Raw genomic sequence first — 25,445 nt, 5'->3', positions numbered from 1 at the left:
TTAAATTAACTCTCTCTCTCTTTATCCTTCCCCACGATGCTCTCAGGACTTGGCCATATGAGAGAGTTGCACTGATTTAACTAAGGGGAGATTTTAAATCTATTTGAACTGGTGCAAACTCTTGTCCTGCTACCTATTTCAGCTCAAGACAGCATATTTTTGGTTTAGATTAGGAGTCAGTTTAAACTAAATTGAGATAAACCACTCAACGTTAAATAAGAGTCTCCATGCAGGGATTTTCAACAGTTTAACTTAAATCAATTTAAGTTACATCAGTGCAACTTTCTCCTGCAGATGGGCCCTTACACTGTGAATTCTTTCAGCCAGGAACTGCAGCTTGTGACGTCTAGACAGCATCTAGCATGTTGTGGCCGCCAGTCATAATCCAAAGCATTAAAAACAACAGATAATTTACCAGTGAAAAAGTCGGGCCCGATGATGAGTCGTCACTCGATTGACAGCAGTGGATGTTTTGGGTGATCCTGTTCAATCTGTTAATAGCTCCTAGTCAGAATATGAGGATTTTCAGAGCATACTGTAAGGTCCTGATCCCTCAAAACCTTCCTAATGCAAGTAATCTTCAGTCATACCCACTGAGTTCAATGAGTGAGGCTTTGCAGAATTGAGCTCAAAGTCCTTTTATTATGATTAATCAATTTAACTAATTTACCAAATTAGGCCTCAGTCCTGCACACTCTGAACTTTATGAATTCAGTGGATCAAGTTAAACATATGCATGAGTATTTGCAAGATCCAGGCCTTAATCAGTTATTGGAGTGTGGAGAATCAGGGCATGGATTTTTTTTACTAAGGAATTCACTGAGGGGACTCTCAATGATTTGCCTACTCATTTATTTTTTAAATAAAACACCAGGTGTCTAGCTGCCAAGGTACAGCCCTGTTAGAGATAAACGATCAGCAATGCACTGCACACTGAATCTCCCGAAGGTGGAAGTCTCATAAACAATTATAAATTATAAAAAATAAATGGAGCTGGGATGAGGGAGCCCAACAATTTTTTTGTGCTTCAGAAGTTTCTGCTGTCACAGCCCTGTAAAGTTCGGTCAACAACACTCCTCTACTGTGCTTTTGAGAACAGGATTATGGCATACGTGATCCAAGGATGAAAATAATCAACCCCACAAATTTAGCTGTTAAGTGAACAGACAGGGGAGTTGTAAGGACATTTTTTCAAATTATGTGTTTGCCAAAAAATGTGAATGCAGAAATGGAGTAATTAAAAGCAGAGCTATTTTGTAGTAAGCTTCCCCCCGCCCAAGATAGCAAAGGTGTCTTCAAGGAGCCTGTAAGAGTTCTGTATGTCAAAGCAAGGCACAGGTTATAAAGGGATTACTTACACACATAAAAAAGCTGCAGACGAGGGCAGGGTGCAGTAACAGATTCTGCACCAAACCATGCAGTGCATTTAGGACTGCTCACTTAACAATTCACTCTCCGAGTGCTGAGATTTGGTGGGGTGGCTCTCCAGGTAACAAAGACAGCATTCACACACCTGGTTGGCACCAGCAGTTTTCCTTAAATTAACAGTGCCAGAGAGGGCTGGGGTTGAGGGCTCTTTCTGGGTCACTGTCTATGCACCAAAAAAGAAAGTAACTGTAGCCTGAGGAAATGGTGCACAGTGGTTTTGAGGTTTTAGGAAAATCAGAGACAAAAGGAAATAGCAGGCTAGTCTTACGTGAGCAGGGACAGAAGGCAAACAAGCAGCCTGGGTTTTATATCCTGTATTTAGGGAGCATTAAGAGAGAGTTTGCAAATACTTTGAGAGCAAGGTCCTAGAAACGATCAGCTATATTATGAAGTAGTAGTACCCCTCAGCCCCAGTCACAATTGGTGCCTATGTTGTGCTAGGGACTGTACAAACACATGCACAGTCACATCTTCTGCCCTGAAGAGCTTATGCTCTAAAGGTCTGTCTATAACTGTACAAATGAACTGGGAATAAAGCGGGGTGTGAATTCAAAGCGGATTAACCTGATTAAGCTAATTTGGAATAAAGCGCTCTGATTCCGGAATAAGAGTGTCCATACATGGAGTTAATCAGGAAGAGTTAAATCAGGAACCGCTATTTCAGAATAACTCCCAGTGTAGACAAGCCCTACGTAGTGTTAGTGAAGGCGTAATTGATGCAGTGAAGGCAACTTCTCCAAATATCCTGCATTGCTAGGAAAACCCCGACTAGCCCAGTACATGGTCCTACTTTCCTTCATATGCATAGCAAAAACATGAAAAATGTCAACAGCACCTAAATCCTATTTCATGAATGTGTCCTCACAGAGAGACAAACAAAATGTTTAATCAATGAAAAACCCACCACCGACTCCTGTGTTAAATGCACTGTCAAATTTGCACAGTTAAAAATGACAAAAAGTCAGGAAAAGGGTCCATCAGTAACCCTGGCTATCCTGTTTTTTTATGACCACGTTGAACATCCTGTATGTTTTACAGTAGACATTTGACAACATAAACAGTAATATATTAAGATACACCTTCAAGTTGGGGGGGGAGGGAACAGGAGAAAAAATGTAACATGCGCAAAGCATCAAGTTACTGCTGCCACTGAGACCTTAATTTTAAAAATTTCACCTTCAGAAAATGCCAGTCATTCAATCTTTAGCGTAGTTGTTTGCATTTAAAATTCTGGGTGTTTTTCCCTAAAAACGAGTGGTTTGGGCGGGGGGGTGAAGGGGGGGCGAGAAAGAGATTGCCTGAGTTTAATAATGTGAGCATTTAAATGGTTCTGATTAGTCTTTGAAGTTCACACACATTTCATTGGGGTCAATAGGTTGGAGAAGGGGGTTAAGTGCCCAACTTTGCTTGACTGTTTTCTGTAAAGCTGGATTACCAAGGCAGTGCATTGTGCTGGCTGGGATCTTTGCACCAGTGAAATTTAGAAATGGGAGGCTAGTTTAGAATTTGCATAAAGTCATAAAGTTCTGCAAAGATCCTAAAATTACAGGATCTGCAATATTTTTGGGACTTGCAGCAGTCTGCTTTCCCTATGTTAATCAAGGCTGTTGTGCTTATTCAGGGTTTTGTTTGGTTGTAGAACTTTATTGTGTTTCTATTTGACTTTTACAATCTCCCTATGCACAGTATCCCAACAGCGGCCCTCTCTCTGCTCGAGCCAGGCAGGGAGAAAGGGCAAAACTTGATTCCCCAAAGAGCTTTGTTTGGTTCTGCTGAAACCTTGCATGCCATAGACTCGATCCAAGCTCACTGGTCATTGGCTCCTACTGACTTCAACGGGCCTTGGGAAAGGCCCCAGATTGGGACGTCTAATGGTAATTTTGTATATTTCAGGACAACTATATTAATAAGAGCACTTGATTTTGCAGTGGAGGCTGTTTGCTTTTTATTCACCATGGGATGCTCTAAAGTGCAAAGCATTAGCTTCTGCTTCCATTATAGTTAATAGCAAAATTCTTATTGACTTAAATGGGAACAGAGTTATGCCAATGCTGAGCCCTCTTGAAAACTACCATGTATGTCAAGGGTGAAATCCTGGCCCCATTAGCGGCAGATCCTTGTCTGGCGTAGCTTTGACAAGTTACACTGTGCATCGCTCATGACTGGGGAGCTATGACAAGTTACCCCAGCTGAAGATCTCTGGCTAACTGCTCAGTTTGAGCCAGACAGGTCTACTCTCTCTTCACTTTGCAATCCTACCAGCACACATCCCACACCCACAGCCCCTCCCAAGGCCACGGGCATGTCAAGGAACAGCAGGTAAAAATCACGTGTTGTAATACAAAGCAAATGCTCTTACCTGTGTCACTAAGTGCTTGAGACCAATGAAATTAAAAGAATTCTACAAATCCTAAACATCTAACTTTATTTTTTCTCGCCAGTGCTGTTTATTTTTCCATGTCATTCAACTTGCCCAGTGAACGTTGCATTTATGTACACGTGTGCACGCACAGCTGGCAGTGTGGAAAAGGCCAGTGTTCTAAGCTATTCAATGTGTTATGGGAGATTACTGTGTACTTCGCTGCATCTGCAGTACACAGGAATTAAGCGTTTCCAAATAAAATACTCCATCTTTTATAGGACTGCCAAAGCCAGCTTGGGAAAAAAAAACCCGAGCTTATATAACCTGTTTCTGAGTGCTCTACGTACAGCATGCATCAAAGACGGTGGCTGAAAGAGCTGAAAACAATGACTTGGAAATTCCATAGCAGAGAATAGAAGCCCAATCGCAATACGCAGATGAATAGCTGAACAAGTCACGCGCTGCAGTTCAACAGGCCAATGAACAGCACTACAGCATTTAGTGGTGGGTGCTTGATCTTGTATAATTAAATCATCCTCATTCCCAATGACAGAACAGAATCAAAGAAATGCTACTAATAATTATAAAAATTAATTCATTAGAGGCCACTCCTAAGTAGAACCCCAGATCCAAGCCTGCTTGAAATCCGGGGAAGTTTAGCCCCAGATGCAAACGGTGGCTTGTGCCCACCTCTGGTGATAACATTTCCACAACTTACATGTCCGAAAGGATCCAGGTGATTGTTGGTGAGCTTGAGCTTCTGAAACGACACCAGCTGCCGCATCCAGTGAGCTCCCGTGGCCGGCGAGTCTGGATGAACGTATAAGCGCCCAGGCATCGCGGGCTCTGCTTTTCCAGCCACCATCCTGTGAACAAGACACTTATGGATGACATCATCTTGGGCAAGTAGTGTGTCAGAGCAACTCATTACCTGATTGAACATGGTGACCACTTTGCAACGCTTGAGCTAGGGTCTGTAGTCGAAGATGGACTGGGCCTGGACAGGTTGGCCATGTGGAGAAACACAAGAAATTTAGGAAGAAGATGAGGATGCATGGATCTGGTAAGGATGAAGCAAAAAGGAGGGCAGGGAACACAGGCTTCTTTTCTTATATAAGTTTTTGCAGATCGCAGCAGAGTAGAATTGTCGTTGCCTGGGCAGGATTTTACCTGGAGACATCGTATTGTCTGAGTGATACTATATGGCAACTGTATTAAAACTAGCCAAGGACAAGTCTGGCCTTTGCCACTCAGAGGACCCTGAGCATGGGGGAAGCAGCATGGGTCCACTCTGCAGAAGGGAAGGATCCAGCATAACTCTGGGGGGACTCCCTTCATCCTACTGAGGGAGAAGATATCTGGGGAAATGTGAAGAGGACAAGTCCAGGACTGGATTCATGTAACAGGGTTGCAACAAGAGCAGAGACGACTGTAGCCCCTGAGGCTGCAATGTCAACTGGGTAGAAGCTCTTGGGAAGCGACTCCTTCCCCTCCAGCCCCTGTGGAAGCACAGTTCTCAGGCTGTGGCTGGGACACTGATTTCTCCTCACATTCCTCCTACCAGCCACCTTTGTTCACACGTCAAAAGCTCCATTAGTTTTCATGGATCTAATACTCTAATAGAGAGCAACAGCAACTCTCCCCTTACTGTGCACTATAAAATCAGTATTACCCAAAAATCAGACGTTCCCAACAGCATTCAAAATGGAAAGGGGGAAACAGTTCCAGTGACTAGCCAAAGTTAAATTAAAAGAGTTATCATCTAGAATATAATGGTAAAGCAAAGAATGGGCCATGGGTTGTGTAAGGTTCCCAGTGACTCCCATCCTGCAGGGACTCCAGAAAAACTAGCACAGTGCCCTAAAATGTGCACATCAATTACATTTGCAGAGGATATGATTATGAAAAGGCCAATTTTGCCCCCCTCAAAGTCAATGGGAATTTTGCCATTGACTTAGACAGAAACAATGTTGACACTCAGTGGAACAGATGAAGCTCCACCAAGAGGAAGCGGGAGGCCTTCTGGGAAGAGCATGGCATGTTTTCAGCAAGGAGAGATTTTCAGGTGACAAGATGCGTAAGATTCACATGGACAGGAAAGTAAATAGTAAATCTGCCTTCATGCTGAGTAATCTTGCTGTCAGTGAGGGAGGGTGAGAAGAGAGACATAAAGGGAAAAAATCTGGGAAAAGAGCAATAAAGCAAAATAAAAAAGAAAGAAACATGGGGGAAAAAATAAAAATGGCTCCAGACTTGAATTGACCAATTCCAGATGTCCTCCCTGTTTATGAGACCACAAGAAAGGCCTATATTTTAACTATCCAACCTCTAGGGGCTGTGACTTTCAATCTGGGATAGGCCTCAATTCCCGTGGAACTCTACCACCACAAGAACGGCAAAATCCCTATTGCATCTGTGTTTCCAAAGCAGCAGCAGGAAAGCAGAGCAGGCACTTATGCTCTCTGTTGGTGGTGGATTTGTTATTAATTAATTTATTTTAAAGCATATGGGATGTTTCCAACAGACAATGAAGTCTCAGGAGTGACAAGTATTTTTGCTCAAAAGATGTAAATCCAAGATGGCCACCATAATCAGCTCTACTGAGGCTAGTTGCAGATGAGGCCAAGAAAAGTTGCACCAGTTTGGGTAAATGAGGAGTATTCATCTGGTCTGCCCCACAAATCTTCATCTTGTGGCTCTGTGGCTGTTTCCCACAGAACAAATATAATTAGAGAAGAAATGATCAACACTCGACCCACTGTAAATCTAAGGCCTCGTAGATACAAAAATTTAAAGGCCAGAAGGGACCATTATATCATCTAGTCTAAACTGTATATCACAGGCCATAGAGTTTCATGCCATTACCCCTGGATTGGTTCCACTAACTTGTGTCTAACTAGAGCATTTCCTCTAGAAAGGCAACTAAGCTTGATCTGAAGACCTCAAGAGTTGGAGACTCCACCATTTCCCTTCGTAGTTTGTTCCGATGCTTAACTGCCATCGCTATTAAAAAACTTATAGCTGGTTTCTACATTTGAATTTGTCTGGCTTTAACTTCCAGCCATTGGCTCTTGCTGTACCTTTCTTGGCCAGGTTAAAGAGCACTTTGGTATCTGGTATTTTCTCCCCAGGATCTACCAACTCCTCAGTGCTTACTGCAAACAGTTGACACAGATATGAATACTTCTCTTTTGGTAACCCAAGGAAAACAACCAAATAGTTTCTTACCATTTGTTGTCACAAAATTTGTATCGATGATCATCAGCGGGGACAATGTCGATCAACAAGATGTACTTGGTCTTGGGGTTCATGCCAGTTACCTTAATTTTGTAGCTAGGAAACATCCTCCTTATGAAAAGCAAAAGTTTAATATGTTAGTACGTAACTTAACATATAGTATAAACTAACAGAATAGCAGAGAGGACAAAGCGTGAAGGTCCAAAGGTGAAATTCACCCCATCTAGAAAACAGAGCAAAAAGGGAACTGTGCAGAGAATTCCCTGTGCAGAGAATTGGAAACTGGAACTGGAAAATTCCCTGTGCAGAGAGCCAGCACAAGATCTATGCACCACTGAAGTCCCCCTTTCACCCTCATAACAGAGCAAAAAGGGAACTTACATGGTGCCTACGTAGGCCTTGCATTGACCATTTTCAGAATGCAACCCTTAAGGCATACTCAGAGCAGTGGGTAGGCCCTTAATTGGTGCACTGGACCTTGTACAGGCCCTCGGCCTGGATGTGATTTCCACCCTAAAAAAGCTGGGGTATTTGCTGACGATTTTAAAAGCTACTCAGGATCATCGGCTTTGTGCCTTCCAGAGGGCACACAAAGCACAACAACTGCTGACAAAGACCATGGGTCTGAAAGGGGCAAAGGAACCACATAACAATGAATGCTGCACTTCCCCTGTGAAGGGATATCTGCCTCCCAGGGTCAGGCTAACAACCTAAAAGAGAAGTTATCTTGGGGAAACTCGTACACATGTAGTTCCCCATGCACTGAATTTTGATTGGAAATTACAAACATCCAATGGTTAGGCAGAGATATTGTATCAGTACAGTACCTCGCACAAGGAGGTCATGTTCTGCAATTGGGGCTCCTAGGTGCTAGGGTAATACAAATAATAAATAATCATCATATGGGGGGGAGGGCGGGGGGGGGGACACGACGACGACACGACTTGATAATCAAGGGAGATGGCCAGGAAAAAAAGTTTCAATAGTGATCTAATGTAGAACCGTGCTTCAGAGATCCCAGGATTCCCCTCTCCAAGGGAGGCAGGCAGATTAAGGGTCAAAGTCTATGCTGATGTAAACAGGTGCAGCTCCATTGACTTTACTGTACTTTCACGGAATATTGTAAATGCTGCTCAAGAACGGAGTGTCTGAGTCAAATTCCCTGCTAGTGTCACTTGGCACAGTGTGGTTGTAGCCAGAGCAGTTGTGCCAATTGACACAAGCAGAAAATCTCACCCTAAGGTGTTATATTCCTGAGCAGCATTTACCGTGTTAAAAAAACAACAGCTCGATGTGACTGGGAAATTAATGTATACAATCACAATGTGTGAGATTGCAACCCTTACTGGTGCAGGTAGCTTTGGTCCATGTGACTACTTCCATTGGTTTCCAGGGGACTAAATACTAAGTAGCAAGGGTTTGCAGGATCACGCATCTTAAATCTTATGAGTAACTTTTCTGTTGGCTCCATAAAACCAAGCCTTTCCTCATCCAATAATAATAAGTTACTTGTGCAAACTGGCTCATCTCATTAAGCAATAAGACAAAACAACCCAATACATCAATGTGCAGTGACGGCTCATTTTCACTAGCAAAAAAAGGGGGTGAGCGGATGAAAATATCTATACCCTGAGACAGCATTGTCACAATGGGCCAAATCCTGATGTCATTACTCCGGCCAAATACCTGGCAATTTAAATGAGAGTTTAGTCCAGATTAATAGCTGGGCCTGTCAGAAAGACCCTTCCCCCCACCCACGGATAGACACGGCATTTTAAATTCTCTTTCCTCCTCCTCCCTTTTTCTCTTTTTAATGAACAGTTTTCTTCCAGCCAATAAAAGGGATAGTTGGAAGGGCTAAGGGAAGTGACGGGTGCTAGTGACAGCTGAACAGTCTCTGCCTGTGAGATACGTGGTAGTTGTTGTCTATGCCGCCATTTTGTAACTGCTGGGGAGAAGGCAACAAAATGGGGCCTGTTAGGATTCTGTTGAATTGACTCTTTTAGCACCCTGCATAATTTCCAGCTGTTTATTATGTATTTAGTTGGGACTAAAAAGGGGTGGTTTACCAATGTGCATATTTGATTTTCATTCATAAATTGTGCACTCCTTTTAACCTTGTCCTCACACAGGTAAGCACCTGTATAAATACAGTAGGACATTTCAGTTTGTGAATACACAGCCCAATTCACACTTTAAAAAAATTGCATAAGGAATCCAATCGGAACGCCAAGATTTTTTTCCCCCCCCATTAGGTCTTAAAATTACACTTAAAAAATGAAATGAAAGAAAAAATTGACTTTAAAAAAGGAATGTGAGCAATACGATTTTGGAGTTATTGAGATGTACCAATAAAGGATTCTACAGAAGTTTTTTAATAAACTGTAGCTTCTGAACGTCTTTTTCCCCCAATTATTTCACATACTGTACTACATCCAAGCTGCTAAAGTAGCCAGACTGATATACTGTAAATGTTAAGTGCTTTTTTAATGGCATTTAAAATTAAGCTTCAGCATATGGAGTTCATATAGTGTAGACATGCCTGAGTTTATAATGTTCTTTAGTATAGCCCTCTAAAATAAATACAAAAAGCCAAAGTACTACTATAATATACACAGCTGAAATTCTTTAAGGATAACAAATGGGAACTCACATCTGATTGTAGGTGTTGCTTAACTTGCAAACCGTTCAGTATCTAGCAGTGGTAGCATTACACTTCGCAAGTCAATAGATTGAGACAGAGTGGAATCTGCCAACTCTCTGCATGTTTCCAGGAAAGCATTGAGTTTAGTTAGTAATTCTGGCCCTGCATGGACTTTGCATTAGTATTATTAGCTGCTACATTTTGGCACCAAATAACATGCGACTAACATGCTGTCTAGGGACTTGTCACTTTAATTTTCTTAATGAAAACATATTTCTCAAGCCCTTGGCAAAGCCTGGTTTAGCAAATAGCTCTGTGCAATATGATACAGACACAGGTCATGTGTTTCTGGTGAGGATGCACAACACACTGGGGAGCCAGGCTCCAAAATGCAGTCCGCGTTTTGATTCAAGAGTTAAAGACAGAGTGTGTTAGTATTGTGTAGTTTTGCCTGGGCTCTTATTAGAAGGTCCAATCTGAGAGAGAAAGTAGGGGAAGCACTTCTACAGAGCTGTACAGGGAGCACACATGCTTACAGTGCGGCTATATATCCGCTAGCAAGTCCTGGTAAGCCGCCAAATGTCTGCATGCTTTGCCTGCTCTCAGGAGAATTTTTGTCCAGTGAGATTTAGCTGAGGGCTTGATCCTGCAACAGTTACAGCTGAACGCTGATCTTATTGCTGTGACTAGTTCCATTGACCTGTAGCAAGTTTGACTCTCTCGTGAGATTCTGCTTTGGTACTCTGTCATTGTGCCTGGGCACGGACTACCTGGATGATAGCCTGTCTCACTGTACGTTACTTTCAGTTCCTGTCCCATCTGAAACCAGGGGCTGCTGCGTGCTGAGACTGCAGATTAATCTTCAGGAACACCTTCCTTGAAGAAGGAAGGTAAAATAGGTTTATTCCTGCTTATTATGTGTATAACTGTAGCATCTAAGTGCCCTCGTTGTGGACCAGGAACGCAATGTGCTAGGTGCTGTACAAACACAGAACAAAAAGATGGCTCCTGCCCCAAGCAGGTTACAGATGGGGGAACTGAGAGAGAGAGATTAAGCGCTGTGTGGATTTACAGCCCTATATAAATTGGTTATTTATAATTTGCCTGAGGCCACAGAATGAATCAGTATTAGACCTGGGCTTAATGCCGAGTAGTTCCTGTCCTCATAGTCCGACCGGCTCGATTACACTTATCTGTAGTGAATACAGATGACTTTTGCTCCATAAGAAATCTACGGCCAGGGAGTGGTGGGGGGACATGACCAAAGACAGGAGGAAATGCAGAAATTCCAAGCTGCTGCACTTCATGAAGGTCTGTGCCTGACCGTCAGCCCCATTACATCTAAGGAAGTGCAATTAAAATGCCGCTTCTTGCCCGCTAGCCTTCAGTTCCTTTTAAAAGGATATGAACTGAAAGGCTTCCAGCCACTGCTGATGGGCTGCCTGGCTCAGTACAGGGCTTATTACTGGCTGGTTTGTTTGTTAAACTAGTGCTTCCTTGAACAGGTGCCCCCGTTCAAAGGGATATTCCAGTGCATTGTGTTACCAAAGCTAGGGCATCTGCCAGTGTTGCTGCTCCAGAAACAGAAGTAATTGCAATGCTGCCTCCCAGTCCCATCCCAGACATCAGGCGTCTTGCACTGTGTCGCAGGTATGGCCCCCAGATTGCCAGAGCCTTCTTCACTCACGCAGGAGAACAGCGCGTGCTGTTTTAATGCTGTTCCGAAGCAGCTCCTTGAAACGTCAGCACAGAGAGAACTGTCACATCAGAGGTTTTCCAGCTGCCCCCCGGCATTCACCATGCTCCTGGCGCCTTAGAAATCCCCCTCACACCACTGCTCTTGTCTCCAAAATGGAAAGAGCTACAGATAAATTAGGAGGAAGGGAAGACGCAGACACCAAATACTGGGTGTGTTGCAAAACAGGTAAAGTGGAATAGATACTGCAAGGGTTGCGAGTCTCCTTTGCCTCCTGGGATTCAATGGGTTGCTCTTGCTATGGGTGGGCTTCATTTACTGCCCACAGAGGTGACTGCTAGGCCCACACTGTCACTTAGGAATCTACTGTCCCTTTTCTCCTCTTCCACACAGCCACCGGACGCCCCTCTGTACAATATCCACATAGGCCCCAAGGAGGGGACCAGCAATGAAGACGTGTCAGGGATTGGCCATGCTAAATAGCATGTTCCCCTGTGGAAACCACAGAGGCCAGCCAGGAAACATAGCAGAAAGCTTTTGCTGCTTTAAGCAGCTTTGCCTGTAGTTGTGAACTCCCTGACCGCCCTTGGAAGGGGTCACAGAGTCAAACCATAATCCGGGCAGCCTGGGGTGGGACCATGGGAATGAAGTAGGAGACGCCTTCCGTGTATCTAGCTCTCTAGGCATGGGTTCCAGCTTTCTCATGGGTCTGTTCCTTTCTCTTAGCCCTACTCCCTTCCCACCCTGCATCCCCTCCTGTCCGGTGGATAGGGGAAGGAAGAGCAGTGGAGAAAGCCAGTCCCCTACACCAAGACCCCGTGCAATAGGAGTCATGGATTTCTTGGACTGATTTGTTCCCCTTTGTGCTTTTTTTAGCAAGCAAGCCAGGCACTGGGTATATCCCACTGGTCACTGTTTGCTATTCATCACCCTTGGCGTAGGCTCCACAGAAGACATGAATCTGTTACAGCCCCTCACTACAGAGCGTGGCCCTCTAGCTCAAGCTGTAAAGACTCATTTGTTTGGCTCTAGAGGTACCCAGTTCAAGTCCTGCTATATCAGCCAACTGCAAAGCAGATGTGAATCTCCAGGGACTAGCCCACACATGGGCCTGAACCAACACCTCTGAAGGTGAGGAGAGGGGGTTCAACTCTCTACTGCAGTCCTCCTGCACTGTAGCAGGCAGAATAAAATCCCAACAACTCCAGACTGAGGAATGGTCACACCCTGTTTGCATCTCAGGTGCATTCTTACCCCCCCAGCTGTCTTTTTTATTGTTCTTCTCCATCCCTCCAAAAATCTCCACTGGTCTAGGAATGGATTTTAAAGGTACATCCCTATTTTCCTCCCCACATTTCCCAGTATTGGCAGATGCACCGAGGCTCCTGTTTTGTATTAACTGTGGCTCACTGGAGCTTAGTGGTGAAGAATTAACATTGTCTTTATGTTCACATAAGGTAGGCATCCTCAATGGAATGATCAAGCCATCAAAGTTCTGCCTGATCCCTGGGGGAGGCCAGCACCTTATGTTAAAAATAATGTCATTTGGCTCTTAATTGCCATTAAGTAATCTGCAAATCGATGCTCTTTTGGGAGGCTTGCAGATAGCAAAAATACGGTGTGCATTGCTTTGGGAGTTGAAGGGCGGTGAGGGGTTGTGCGGGGGGGACGGCAGAACCCCTATGAAAAGGTTGGCAGGGCAACAGAACAGCCCCAGCTAAATTCTTCCCTGTGGCGCTATACAGATGAAATGTAACAAAAACAGTAAGAGCAAGAAAAATAAGCAAGCAGCACAATTCTAGAGCCCTCAAAAGCTTTCGAGTTGACGTGCTAGTGAATTATGTGCTCTGATAATGAAGCAGTCTTTGCTTAGCTGAGTTTGTGCTATGCACATTTTATCTCTACATGATATTCACAAATTGTTTTAAAATGAACTGTTAGAATAAGCGTCCTTTGTTTATTTATTTATTCTTTTACAGTCCAATCCCCTTTACTATGCAGCAGTTACTGACATGGAGCCAAAACTTCTGATGTTCATACACATTTGAATTGGCGTTTAATTGTGTGAATGCAGCAGAATGAACAGAGAGAAAGACTCATTCCTCTAAGGCCAGGAGTTCCCAGCCTTTAAGGGCAGCCAGCTTTAAGGGTACCAGTTTACAATTTCAGTGGTACCAACTGGGGACCCCAACATCTATTCAGCTGTACATGCCCTAACCCAAAAGGATCCTTGTTTGGGAGATGGGGGATTGGAGAGTAGGTGCATTAAAATTGAAGGTGGACAGTTACGGCAGCCCAGGATCTAGCAGTATTTTACTGTTGATGTAGGAAAGAGGAACTCTGCGTGCCAGTCGCAAAAGCTTAATGCACCAGTATTGGTACCAGTACGAGTAGTTTGGAAACACTGCTGTAAGGCTTGTGTCTCCTTCGCATACTCAGTCCTGATACCAGACATGCCAAGAAGCTGCGTGCGTCTCTCTGCCAGGGACATCAGATCATGGTTGGTCTGGACTGGGTCGTGAAGTGGCTTCTATACATCCCTTCATTGTTAATGCCCTTTTTACCCCCTAACCTTCCCTTTCAGTGAGGCGTCTAGCCTGCTCTTGAGAAAAGATGGGCTTCTTTTCTGAACCTCCCATGGTGGCATGGTGAACAGGAAGTTGTGATACAACGTGGGCGGGCCGTTACCGCTCACCCTCTCTGAGAAGATTGAATGGAAGCAAGAGCAGGTGGCTGACAGCGTGATGTGCTGGTAGCACCAAATTTTTCTTTGCAGTTTTGGAAGGAACCAATGTATTCACCCAGGGCGTGATCTAAAGCCTGCTGAAGTTAATGGGTGTCTTACGCCATTGACTCCAGTGGGTTTCAATTAGGCCCTACCAACATTACAGGCTGGTTCACAAGACATTCCAGTTGCCACTAAGCATTTAAATCAGTCTTTGCATTTGGGTAAAATATTCAAAATCACCTAAGTGATTTAGGAGCCTACATGCCATTTTTCAGAGGAACGTTCAATAAGACTTCGGAGTCTAAAGTGCCAGATTTTCAAAGGTGTTTAGGCTAGATGAGTACCTAGCGGGATCTCCAAAAGCACCTATGCAGGATAGGCACCTCTCTCCCAGGGATGGGAAAATCCAGGCCCCCCCCCTCCTCCTCCCCATGCCTTTTGAAAAATAGGACTTAAGCACAAGTGAAAATTTTACACTGTGCCGTTACTGTCCAGAAAACCAACTAATGATGTGTAGCTATTTCAAGAACAAAATTCTTCTTTTTAATGATCTTTCCTTATTCTTCTGTTTTTTCCCTTTGTGACAAACATTTCCCATGTCAACATAAAGCATCTTTTAAAATGTTTTCAGAGGTAAATACATACAAATTTGGTCATGCCAACTGTTTCTTTTAGCTTTTTTTTAATGGCATTTCCTTCTTTGATAGATTCTTGCTTTCAGAAAATGCTTTAAAGAGATCAAAGAGTTTTTCAGCAGGGTCCCATTTTCCTAGTGAAGCCTAACTCTCCGGTCCCTTATTTCTCTTATCACCCACGCCACTCCGCTAGGACGCTCTGTATACAAAGTAAGAGCAGTTAGCTTTGAAGTGCTGGATTAGCCCAGGCCAGATCCTTGCCTCAGAATAACAAACAATACAGGTTCAACAGGAGTTCTCATCAGTAGTTCATTTTTCAGCCCCAAATTCACTGTCACTAACACAAGCAACATTGAACTCTCAGTCTATAGACAGATAGGAGAGATTTATCTGGTGGCAGGACCGTGACCCAATGATGAGGGGGTCAGACAGCTAGGGAATTTTTCTAGTTTGGCAAAGGGAGGTTATATTTAAATTTTTCTGGCTAACTCATCAAAGTTTTAAATAAAACATTGTTTCTCATACGCTTGGGAACTTGGTTAACTATGCAATGGCTTTAATGATCTAGTATCATTTCCATTTCTTGCCCCGTAGCAAATTAAAACCTAGACAAACTTCTTGCAATAAGATGTTTTACCTCCAGTTTAATTTTCCCCCAATGAAGGCTTAAAAACTTACAGCATTCTTTTATAAAGGTCCAAACCATAACAGAGGATGGATGAGTTACAATTAGATTAAGTTTAATGAAGCATAAATAGCAAAGTATATAGGTAACCCATACAGAAATGGCACAAGAATTATGGCAGTTAACAACTCTGTGCTGTTTCATAATGATTTTAACTTCTTCTAAAGACAGCCAATTTTATCCTTGGTGTTTATCCATTAGTGTTACACCCTCCGTAGGAGACATTAGGAGGAGGAGGAGTGGATCTAGCTCATAATAGCACTCAGACTGCTTACAATATTTGATTTAGTTCCTCAGCATGAATTGGATCCTTCTGGGTCCAGCATGAGAGGGTCTTTAGCTTCTGTACCCTTCAAGGCAAAGGCAAACAAGCAGTCCAGGTACTGGAGACCTGCCCTGCCAGGGATTAGTAGCATGAGAGTGATCTAAAAGTGAACTGAAAACACTTTGGAAACATATTTAATTATTAACATCCCAACTCATTAACAAAAAATAAAGGGGAGACTTAAAAAAATATATTGTCCTTCACTTCTCTGACTTGTTCCAAGTTCAAGAAACTGTATGTTCCTTGCTGGAGCTGTTGGCATCTCTAGCAACCGAGCCGAAAGCCAGCCTGCTTTTGTTCCCACTGATTTCACGGATTCCCCACAGAGGGTAACTGCAGAACCCTGAATGTGGGGCGAGGTAGGTCAGACAGTCTCTGAATCACTCATTCATTTCCAACTTCTGAACTTTTTCAAAAAGTTTTTAACAATTTTCAAAACTGTCTGAAGGGATTCTGGACACGCAATTCCCTTTCGTTTTAGTGGGAACTGGGCATCCATATCTCCTAGCGGACTGAAAATCTTAACCTGTCAGGGCATGTCTACACAAGACAAGTTTCACCAGCTTAATCTAAGGGGTGAATTTAAACGATTTAACTGATTTGCACAAACCCCTGTGACCTTGAGCCAGGGTGTTTCGGTTTATCTGACGTCAACTGTGAACTCGTTGAAGCTAAAGTGAAATAAGCCACTCTTAAATCAAAATCTAAAAATCACACAGGGGTTTGCACCTTTTCCATGTACACGGAAGTGAAAGTTTTTTTATGCAGTATGTTGCAAGAAAGTCCTTAGAAGAGCTTAAAACAATGTACATCCATTCATATGCAGTTCTTAAAAGATGTTATAGTAAAGATTGAGGCTGGCTTTGTATCCATGCACATTTATATTCTGCCCTGAAACCCGCTCCAGGGTTACAAACCCACTATTATTATGATTCGGATATTTGTCACTGCAGAAGAATTTACATATTATTTTACAGTCAGGCCTGCACAGAAAGGGGGTCAGATGCCCTGTGGAGTGGCATTCCCTGCTGATTAGCCGTAAAGATGTCTCAATACATCCTCTGAGGTGACTGTGGAATGGGCAGTGGAATAGTTCTGGGTAGGAACTGTAAAACTGGCATCTCAGGGGGGAAAAATGTCCTAAAATTAGAGGACAGATCAATCTGGAAAAGGGGAAAAGAAATCCTGAAACCAATGGGCTTACTCGTGTGAGTAAAGGCTACTTGAACGAATGAGGGTGTGGAGAGTCAAGCCCACCGGAGAATTGAGACAGAGACAGATTTTAGCCACAAAGATAGCTACAGCTACAGGGCCTGTTGAATTTCATGCTGCATGGAAGAGCATAGGGACAGAATAGAAAAGCAACTTGCCATGAAGGAGTAGAGTTTGCTTTTCATATAAGTTGCTCCACCATATGACATTTGTGACTATTACATGCTTTAAATACAAAAGAAAAGAGCGCCATTGCCCTAAGAGAGGAGGGTATATTAACCCGGAGCACCCTTTAAAATGTACATATGGTGATACATACAGTAGAGCAAGTATATACAAGGAAGAGGAACAAATTCTCTCTCTTTCTCACACATGCACAAACCCTCCTTTTTTTCAAGCCAACTATGTTTGGGGGTTATCTTTCTATCGGGAAAAGAGTTTCTATTTTTTTGAAAACCCATCTTGTATCAATACGTATGAGTATCTCAATCTATCATTTAGAGTTGAATGCCTGGCTTCTAACATTTCACACACAATAATCCACATCTACGCCACGATGCTGCAAAAAGAACCACATCACCAGATTGCTGCACATCTTGACTTCACTTGGTCTCCATGCAAGTACAGAGTTTCACTTATGTGCTCCTCTTTGCAGGATCAGGACTGTCGGTACAGCCATTGAAATCAGTGGGTTGTGTGTAAATAAGGGCAACGTTGGCTCCACAGTGCAGTCAAAGATATTAATCTTACATTTAATCAAATGCAAATCTTGAATTTTTTGCATTAAAAAAGGGACAGCAAATTTTCCTTTAAATTTCCACCATTTCTTTAAGGGCCTAATCCTGCATTTGTGCACACCCAAAACTCCTGGGAATTGCAAATGTGCAAAGAATGCAGGACTGGGTTTTTAATTGTTGTGTTATGTTTAATGTGGTCCTTTAAAATAATTAAGACAATACACACTGAGAAGTAGAACAAACCTTTAAAAAATAAAAAAAGAAAAGATAAAGGCATTGATTTGCATAGCACAACGTTTCACATCCTCTTTGTATATCAAATATCCTTCATTGCGAAGGAGAATGGTTTTACGCAGAGTTCGGGGAACTTTGCTAACATAAACTTTTTATCATCTGATGATCCTTTTAATATAAAATAATCTCCTTTTTTCCCCCTCCCACAATGAAAGAGTCAAACATTAAAAAATAGTGAGTGCATTTTAAAGATGTTTCCACTTTATAAATCAAGCTTTCTTGGCAAGAGCATCATTCCGATTTCAGTACTGAGCTTGCTGTGTCCTCCAAATGTCTCCTACAGATCAGCCCTAAAAGGGAGCAATAATCCCCCGAAGTAATTCTTAGTCCTAAATTCCTGGTAATTTATAGTTGACTTGGTCTATGGAGTTATACAGATTGACAACAAATGAAATAAACACATGCCTCTTGAGTGATCAGTATTTGGCTTATAATTTGAGAAAGCCTATTTTACACCATCACTATAAAACTAGCTTTCCCATTGATCTTACTTTTCACCCTCCTTTGAAATAACTAGCCATTAAAGTTACATTTTCAGTTTAGAATTAAAAAAAAAATGTTCCTTTTTTTTCTTCTTTACCCTTTGAAATTAAATAATTAGACATTTAAGTGAGCTGATCCTAAAATGGAGTGCATATGAGTGCATCCCTGTGCCTGCCTAGAACCCCCATGTCCCAACACACACAGTCTGTTGCAGGATCAGAGCCATAATTTGTGCCTATTTTGTTTTGGCACACACAGAACGAGAGCCTGGTATAAGACCCCTTTAAACATCACAATCTGTCTCCTCTTTTTAAAATTGGTCATTGGAGGAGGGAGGGATTATTGTCACTATTTATTGAAATGGTTTGGGCGAAATAAGATTTTCAGGAAGGATGGAACCTAAGTCCACTCTTATGTTGCTGGACTGTTCTGCTTCTAGAATTGGTACTGGAGAGTTTTGCACACTGATCCGTTGTGAACTGTGCAGCTAAATCAGACTTATCGTCACGTGGCTGGACTTAGTTGTTTAGTTGTTGTAAGATTCGTTCTTTTATTATCTATCACAGGTGCTTTTATTTCAATGCTGATGGGAATTGTTGGAGTGACAGGCCTAGAGGAGACTGACATCCACTCTTACTGCAGAACGGGCACAAGCATTGTCAGAGCACACACACACGGACACGGACACACACCCTGCCAACATGGAGGGATCACCTTTAGAAGCCAGTGCATCAATGGATGCATTATACCTAGCTGTATCAGATAGGAGTAAGGCCCATTCAGTCCTTGGCCGCGCTGCTGAGATTGCCAAGAACGTAAGGTGCCGTTTGTGCTGAAGCTGATTGTAACCGTCCACTCACCGCAGAAATGAAACTACATACTTATTTCACACTGTTTGCTAGTGAATTGTCAGTCGCTACGAGGCCCTGGTTCAGGCTGAGGGCCAAATTTTCGGCTGGCATACATTGGCACTCCTCCATTGACTATGTTGGAGCGGCACTGATTTTCACCAGTAGAGAATTTGGCCCTGGTCTTCTAGAAGCAAAAGGCTCCACATCCCAGGCACGATTGCCAGCACCACCCTGTCCCGTCTAAGCAGCTTTGAACCAAAAGTAGGATTTCCCGGGGAGTTTTAAGCACACGCAGAATTCAGGATTGGCTCCTGTGCGCAGGGATTTGTTTAAACAATCTAAGTTAAGACTTCTACAGAGAGAACATACACATTTGGGATGTTTAGTTTCTAGAATTTAGTAAAGATATTACATGCCCCTCGCTCTCTCTCGCTCTCTCTATTAAAGGCCCATATTTGAGGTCCTGATCCTGCAGTCTTTACTAATGTGAGTAGCAATCTTACTGAAATGAACAGACGTATGAGTGTGAATAAGGGCTTCAAGATACAGCCCTAAGACTTTATACAGCCAATTACTACCGGATCTTACCTACATAAGAATTGCCAGACTGGGTCATATAGCCAACCCGTTGTAAATATTGACATATTTATGTCAGCTACTTTAAACACAATTTCACCTCATCTCTCTGGTAGGATAGGTTCCGTTATTCCAAAGGAAGAGTCTAGTGTATCTCGCTACCTCGGCCAGTAGATATGGAGCAACACTTTTTTTGGACAGGCGTGGGGAGGAGTGGACAATCCTTTAAATGCTCCAAGAGCAATAATGCAGAAAGGTGGCCTATAAGGAAACTTCCTTACAGGTTGAAAGCAGACCACCATCACCCTGGAGAGCCTGCCACATGCCATATTGTAGCAGAGTTCTGGAGTCTGGATCTTACAGCCAGATTTAGCCCCAGTGAACCATGGGCCTGACCTAAAACCCACTGAAGACAAGAGAAAGCCTCCCATTGACTACCGAGGCTATGGATCAGGCCTCATAGAAGAAATTTTATCGCTATATGGACTTGGACATTGTTTTCTGGTGATTTCACACTATTTTTGTTGCCCTTCTTTACACCTTTCTGAGTCTCTGAGGTGCTTTGGTATTAAACCAGCACTTACTGTCAAAGGGTGGCACTAAAAAGAATTAAAAGGGTTTTAAAACATCTTTATGGTAATCCTTTATTTTTGGACAACAAGAACCTGATTCAATTCCCCAGACGTCAAGGGCAACCTTTCCGTTGACGCCAACGGGCATCACACCTGAGCAGAAGAGTTTGTTAGACTGAGGCCTTGCAGCCGGTCGCACGTTCACGGCTGGGAGATTCTGTTATGACAACACACTGGGAACCACCCAGCGTATGTGGGGTAAAACGCCAGATTGCAGATGGATTCTGAGACCAGGCCTACAACACACTGGGTGCTCCTACAAGCTGCTGTGCATCCTCCAATCCCATTGACTTCACTGAGAATTGAGGCATGCCACAGGTCTGGGCCCTCTCTCACTGTTAGGCTGTGGCCTAAAGATGATGGTAGCTAACACTAATCAAGCTCACTGACCTGTGAATAGCATTTAATGCAAAGCAATGGCGTGCTGGCTAAAGCAGACCCATGCTAACCAACTCCCACAAAATGGCAACTTCTACCCTCCAGTCAACACAGGTTTGATACCCACGGCTTATAACAAGGTCTCGTTTTGCTAAGGCTTCCAAGTATACCACAGAGCATTCAATACAGAGTAGGTCATTTCTCTCTCAATTCCAATGAAGGAATTGCTGTCACATATAGAACTGGCCTCACAATAGGCCTGAAAGTTTTAGAAATCCAAATAATCAAATGAAATATTAGCATCGAGCATTAAAACTAAACTAGGCTTATTGGGAAACAAAAGTATATTGTCTTAGACATTACCCTTGCTTTTCTGAAATTGTGTGCTCACTTATGACCCTGTTCAGCAAAGTACTAAAGCAAGTGCATAACTTTAAGTGTTAAATCAAGTCCTAATCTCAGAACATTCAATCATTTGCCATAGGTCTCCCAGTCCTTAGGAAGATTCTGCTCTAAGCAAGTAATGACATTTAATATAGAACAGAGACATTAAGTGTGTGAAATGTATGTTCACCAACCTGCCTGCTTTGGTTATTATCATTTCGGTGCCAGCTTCATGAAATTTCTTCCATAGTTCTTTCTCATGGAGATAAACTTTGATGTTTTCTATTGTCTAAAAAAAGTCAAAACAACAAAAACAAAAAAATCACCATCATGAAGAGTACCATCAGTCTATGCAAAGCTGTTAACTGATGTTCTTTGGAAAAAAATCAGCCAAACCAGTACAGACTGCGACAGGAACAGAATCAAACCTTAAAAATTCCATTACCTACTGCCAAAAATGAGAGAAACAAACTGAATCCATTTTAATTGCAGAATGTTTCACATCCGGCAAGAATACTGCAGCCAAATGGATTTTTTTTAAAAAGACATCTGAGTAATGGCTCTAAGAGTTGTTGATATGATCACATATAACTGTGTATCGGTACAGAAAGTGACACCTTTTAAGACGAGGGACAGGTAAAAACAAAACAAAATAAATTCCAACCTTTTATCTGTCTGCTCAATTCAAGGTAAGAAAAATACTTATCCTAAAAAAAAAAAAAAAAAAAAATTAAGTGTGCAACTATACTTTGCTCTAAAATGTTCTGGTAAGGTTGTGGGGAGGAGGAGGGGGGGAAGCAACAGCAAAGGGTGGAGTTTTGTAGGAGAATGTTTACCTGTTAAATGTTTAATTTTCAATTAGCTGACAAAAAGCCAGCAATAGTCAGGGTGGCAACTCACCCTTATATGAGAAGAAAGCAAAACATTAAGTTTGAAGGGAATTAACCATTTTTGTTTATTCAGAATCAAGTTTTAAAATGAATAGTAACCGTTACATGACTGTCCTATAGGCCACCACCCCACCAACCTAGTAGCATGTTAGTTATTTAATAGAATGTGTTTTTTATAAAACAAAATCTATAATAAATGACATGATGCATATACATTATATATTATCCTGTGCTTTCTCAGTGCACACTATGGGTCTGATCCCGCAAACACTTATACACAAGTAACTTTACTCAGGGCTTGGCTATACATGAAAATTAATCTGGAATAAAGGAAAGTGTGATTATATAGCAGATTAACTATTCCAGATTAACTCCATGTATGAAATCCATTTCCAAAGTGGACTGAAATAATTTGGAATAAAGGACTCTAACTATGTGTGGATGCTTTTCTTCCAGAATAAAAATCAGGAATTAGCTATTCTGGAATAACTCCCCATGTAGACAAACCCTCCTATGAGCAGTCCTATGTAAAAACACTTGAGATAATCCAGTTTTAATCTGTATGTTTACGTTACTCCTAGATTGCTTCATTACTTTCAAGGGAATACTGAGAGATTACAGAACTACAGATCAAAATGTGCTCTTCATCTTTAAAGTGTTTTGCAAATATCAATTATCCAGGTAATGAACTGTAAAAGGAGACACTTATAGAACTAAGGATAAATGCATCAATTAGAAAAATAATAATGCATATATAATTTAAGAACAGGATAATTGTGTTGCTGAAGCATATTTCCAGAGTCATATTTATATTCATTTTGATTTTGATTTTTTTTAAAGTTAATGTTTTTCTCCTAAAAATCGACTAAAAAAATTTAGCCCAACATGCTAAAAATTGCAGTTAAAACTCTTAGAAAGACCTCTTAGAAAAAACTCTTAGGAAAAATCTACATCATGTCTTGTATTGTGAAAGAGACACTGATCGTCTTGAGAGGTTTATATTTTTTCTATTAAAAATTATAGTATTCTAGAACCTATCCCGGATTGTCTGCATTTCATATTATAGTTACATTTCTTTTCTGATTCTCTTTTCCCTTTGGAGCACCTGGCTGGATATTAGAGATTGGAAGAAAAACAGAGGTAAATTGAGCTAAAAGCCTGAGGCATAATTACTATTACTTAGTGCATTTATGTTTATATAGGTTTTTTTAAATAGCTTAGCTTAAACAGCAAATACAAACTACATAGTTTTACATCTTTGCTTCCTTTTTTCCCCCTCCCTACCTCCTTGACAGGTTATAATTCTGATATGGGAAAGTTGTCAACACTTTATAAAAAAGCACACTAAATACCCCTGGCCAATCAGAAGGCATGACTGAATGCAATCTAATTTACAGTCGTACCTTTTTGGCATGAGAAGCATAATTGTATTTAATTCTTGTATAAAATCTCAGGATGCATAACCTGGTTGGAGCGTGGGGTTACAAAACCGGTACACGGCAAGTCAATAATCTGGCATGTAAAATCACAGTGTGGGCATAAGCACGTTTCTGTAGCAATGCAGATGAATGAGGTCCATGGGGTCAAAAAGGTAGGAGCTAAATTTGAACAAAAATAAAGACCTTCAAACAAAAACCTGTTGCTGAGAACTCTGGATAGTGCGATTGGTTTTGATGCACCTTTGATCTTGAATTTTGATTGCCAACAGCGACTGCAGTTTTTGGTAGATTGTGCAAAGACAGAATGGCAGTCTTTAAAACGTCCGACAAAGAAAACCAGATCATGCAGCGAGATAAAAGGGGAGCAAAAAAAAAAAAAAAAAAACCTGGAGAAAAATGGAAACATTTTAAAATTCTGCTGGCTGGGGCAGTGACGGAAAATGCTTTATGTTATGGCTTCTTTCACAGAAAGCATTTGTCGAGTATTCTGCTGAGATCCCTAGAAGTGTAGAGCAAAGAATGTCATAAAAACTCAATCCCCGGGGCAAGAAGAGATCGGGGCAGAAGGGAATGTATTGCCTCAAAATGGCTTTGCTGATTCCGCGCTGCTTGGACGCCGGTGCTCTTTGGTGCTGTGCAGGGAGTGGAAGGAGGGTGCTGAGAAAGTCCACCAGGGAGAGGCAGGGGAGGGATGCGGTTTGCGGCGTAGGGGAGACAGCAAGATGCCGACTGTTGTGTAAATCAGGGCGCCTACCTGCTCCGGATCCTGGCCCTGGGGGCTGCCCAGCGGAGTGCTGCGGACGCCTGCTACGCCGAGAGCCGGGGAGCCCGCTGTGGATTCCGCATGTCCAGGTGCCTGGGCTGCCGGGAACCCTTCTTCCGCTTCAGACAAGCTTTTCTCCTGGAGCATTTCCTTTTCGACAGGGACACGCGGGGTTAGTCCAAAGGCTGCTGCTGGCACTGAGAAACGCGCAGGGGCTGTGCGCGGACGGGAAGGGCCCCGCCGTGTTTTGGGGCGGGGTAGGGGGGAGGGGAGAGATCGCTGGACTCCAGGGGACCCCCGCGGGACCGATCCCTACAGCAAAGGTTTCATCGCCCTCGACTTCCCGGGGAATCTGCCCTGCAGGATCAGGCCCTTGGAGCGTAAATAGATGAACCAGGAGCCGTCGGCCCCGGCCTATCCTAGGGCCACCCCAGCCGCCCTTCCTCAGGCAGCCTTCCCATTGCAAGGGCGGCGGGGTCGGGCCCATTGCGGGCCAAGCAGCGTCTCCCAGGCCTGACCCGTGCCCGGCCCCCCCCCCCCAGCAGGTCCCCGCGGACCGGCAATGGCCTGAGACGCTTCCCCCACCCCCGTTTTTGCAGCTGGTTTCCGAGCTGCCCCCGGGCCCGTTCCCAGCCCAGCCCGGAGGGTCCGCAGGTTTCCTGGCGTTTCAAACGGACAGCCCCGCGCACCTGAGCGGGCCCAGCCTGGCTGTGCTCTGCGCTGGACGTGTCCAGCCCCGCGCCAGCCGACAGGCTACGGGGAATCTGGAAAATCAGAGGATCCTGCTCAGCCAGAACAGCCGGGAGGGATGAATATCTGTGGTGATCCTACAAACGGGGGGGGCGCCCCAGGTCTCTGCAACACCCCCCCCCCCCATCTCAGGCTGCTGACTCCGATTTTGTTACGCGCATTTACCCAGGAGGAGGCATGTTTTCAACCCACACTTTGATTTTTAACCCCCGAGGCTCGTTTTCGATCAGGGAAAATCACTGGTCCCTTGATTTCAGGTCTGACTTTTAAAAAGTTCCTTCCCCTAACACACGCGCTGCGGGATCCCTGGCGGGTT

The 25,445-nt window shown here is 43.1% G+C and overlaps 1 protein-coding gene across 1 annotated transcript in view; it reads right to left on the bottom strand.

Moving 5' to 3' along the window:
• Window positions 1–24,526, bottom strand: part of TBX4 (T-box transcription factor 4) — a 49,842-nt gene extending 25,316 nt beyond the window's left edge. The window contains exons 1-4 of the mRNA XM_067537716.1: window positions 24,371–24,526; window positions 21,482–21,576; window positions 7,019–7,138; window positions 4,509–4,656 (exon numbers count right to left, since the gene is read on the bottom strand). Of these exons, the coding sequence (XP_067393817.1) occupies window positions 4,509–4,656; window positions 7,019–7,138; window positions 21,482–21,576; window positions 24,371–24,526 (519 nt within the window). The remainder of the gene's footprint in view (window positions 1–4,508; window positions 4,657–7,018; window positions 7,139–21,481; window positions 21,577–24,370) is intronic.
• Between the last annotated feature and the right edge of the window lie 919 nt (window positions 24,527–25,445).

Source organism: Emydura macquarii, unplaced genomic scaffold (genome assembly GCF_026122565.2).
Source record: "Emydura macquarii macquarii isolate MOO-44397 ecotype Brisbane River unplaced genomic scaffold, CSIRO-AGI_Emac_v2 contig_450, whole genome shotgun sequence".
Lineage (NCBI taxonomy): Eukaryota > Metazoa > Chordata > Testudines > Chelidae > Emydura > Emydura macquarii.
Note: the sequence above shows the minus strand (reverse complement) of the source record. Positions and strands in the feature narration are given on the sequence as shown.